The 2,517-nt window shown below is 42.9% G+C and overlaps 1 protein-coding gene across 4 annotated transcripts in view; it reads right to left on the reverse strand.

Moving 5' to 3' along the window:
* Positions 1-551: 551 nt before the first annotated feature.
* cdc42bpab (CDC42 binding protein kinase alpha (DMPK-like) b) overlaps positions 552-2,517 on the reverse strand; it is a 58,435-nt gene continuing 56,469 nt past the window's right edge. For all 4 annotated transcript variants that reach the window (XM_083688365.1, XM_083688363.1, XM_083688364.1 and 1 more), the window contains one exon: positions 552-2,517. This exon is cut by the window's right edge and continues 55 nt beyond it. In XM_083688365.1, the coding sequence (XP_083544491.1) occupies positions 2,441-2,517 (77 nt within the window). In that variant the 3' untranslated portion in view covers positions 552-2,440.

Genomic DNA, 2,517 nt, shown 5'->3' on the forward strand with positions numbered 1-2,517 from the left:
AAAACAATTCCTCATCAGAAATCCAAAACATTTATTTCCAAAAGAGATTCTCCTACTACAGTACCTCTTGAGAGAGAACAAGTTAGCTGATCTCGACACAACCTCAAAGCTCCAAACGATAGGAAAGTAAATCACTGTGCCTGCACATCAATACAGATCAGATCAACACTATGCTGGACTCTAGGTTTGCATCAAGGTTATTGCATCGGCAGACAGGAATACACACAGTCATGGAAATGGAATTAATTCACTGGGGGAACCTCGGTGGGTCCGGGGGCAAACTGAAAGCTGATAATACAGTGTTTTGTCACCACCAAGTTCACTCCTGGAACCATAGCTTCCCATAGGTTCCTCCCCATTTCCACCACTGAATACACATCTCACCAGCTCGCAGTGAGAGAGTAACATTGACTGGCAGCAGCGCTCAGTAACAGAAACAACGCGCTGACCTCGTTCAAGCATCTCTTGTACATTCGTTACTCTTTACACCGCCACGTTAGCCTCGTCCACACAACTGTAGTCAACAACTGTTATTTTACGATTTTAGTGTCTCTCCTTTTTTTTTTTTTTTACCTTTTGTTTTTTTTACTAACGTATCACAACATTCTTCAAATAAGCAAGGCTGTCAGAAAAAAGAACAGAACATCATTCTTTTTTTTCTTTTTTTTTGGTTATTACAAGCTCTTTCCAAAATCTCTCAAAAGTCAAAGGACTGTGTTAAAGTCCAGGGTACCACAGGGAGAAGTACGCACACAGTTTCATACTGAGCCACACTCCCACCTCAAACAATCAAACTGTGGACCATAGTGGGAAAGAGTAGAGGAGTGTGTGAGAGTGTGTGTATGTGTGTGTGTGCGTGTGCGTGTGCGTGTGTGTGTACGTGTGTGTGCTGGGTATGATTGTATCTCGTATACATGTAATCGTGGCCGCATCTGTGTGATAGGACTATCGCTTCAAATAAATGCACATATTCACTGAACAGCACGGGGCTCCGATGACCCCATCATATGAGCTTCATCCAAAAAATTTAAAGTAAATTGAAAATAACACTCGACATAGGATAGAAAACAACAAATCTAAAAGCAACCGTGAAAAGAACTTGAAAGTGGTTTAAAATGGCTTTCCGTGTGAATATACAACCAAAGCATTCTCAAAAAGGAAAGGAATGAAAGGTAAAGAGGATCTTCTCCCATGTATTCTCTATAGTATTTTCCTTATCATATATTATCTCTACTTTTAAACCTATGTACATTATTGTGATGGGAATCAGCTGTTGGTAACTGGTGGCTTGGTCTATAGTGTACATGGTGGAAGGTTCTAGACTACATGGTATGAATGGTCCCAGATCCGTGGATGATGATGTCACTGGCCCATGAGGAAGTAGCATACAGGAGCCGTGATGTCATCATAGAATGTTCGTCTGCTTCTATGCTGCTGTCCCTAATATTCTAGAACATTGAAGCCTGTGAGGCAAGGTCGCCTAGTTTAAAATACCCCGCCTTGTTTTGCGCTGCGTAGCTTCTTGCTGATGGTATACAAACAAATTAAGTCACTGCACATATCACTTTCATGAGCAAAATAAAAAATAAACATCATTGCTTTTTTTTTTTTTTTAATTTTATGAGCCTTTGTAAATTGACTTCCCCTTTTTCAGCTGTTATTATTAAGAATTGTCCAGGAGAAAGTAACCCAGGCAAAGAGTTTAGAAAAAATTCCCACTCTTTCACCCCTAGCTGCAAAGCACCTTGCTTTCCATGTCTAAGATTGATAAATAAATAAAACGTTGTCCCCCAAACCCAAAAGGTGCTTATATATACAAGTACAAATCATTTGTTTGATATTAATCCTCTTCTTTTTTTGTTGCATCTTAAGGTTTAAGTGTCTTTATACTGTATGAGGTGCCAATCACAGAAATCTGAGCTACTCATTATGGGCTAGTGCTGCGATAGAGAAGTACTGTCAGAGAAGCTCAGCGCTTCACTTGTTCTGGTATCGGCTACAAAGCAGATTTAAGGGTGTGTCAAATTTTGATTCCTACATTGTATTGCCCTCCCTCATAAACACATACACACTCACACGCACACATACACGCATACACACACATGTCAACACACTCATCAACACACACACACACACACACACACACACACACACACACACACACACATACACACATACACACACACTCAGTAACTAACATAAGGTAACCTTTCCCCAGCGTTTCCCTCTTGATCGGGGGTTAAACACACACTTCTGTCCCTTCCCTGTTTGGAGATGTCAGCCCCAGAGCTCGGAACGTAGCGCTGTGGTCAAGGGGTCAAAGGGCGAGAAGGAGCTGTGGAAGCCGGTGCAGTTCCGTGGGCAGGGGATAGGCTGAGCCCTGGGAGGGGCGGGCCCAGGAGCGTGGTGAGGGTTAGGGCTTGGAGTCCTGTGCTGTCACTCATGTGTCCCAGTTCATGCGGTCTGTGCTCTCCAGGGAGAGGGACTTGGTTTTGTGGGGGGAGGCAGGGCTGGGGG

This window comes from Argentina silus, assembly GCF_951799395.1.
Source record: "Argentina silus genome assembly, chromosome: 17".
NCBI classification, from domain to species: domain Eukaryota; kingdom Metazoa; phylum Chordata; class Actinopteri; order Argentiniformes; family Argentinidae; genus Argentina; species Argentina silus.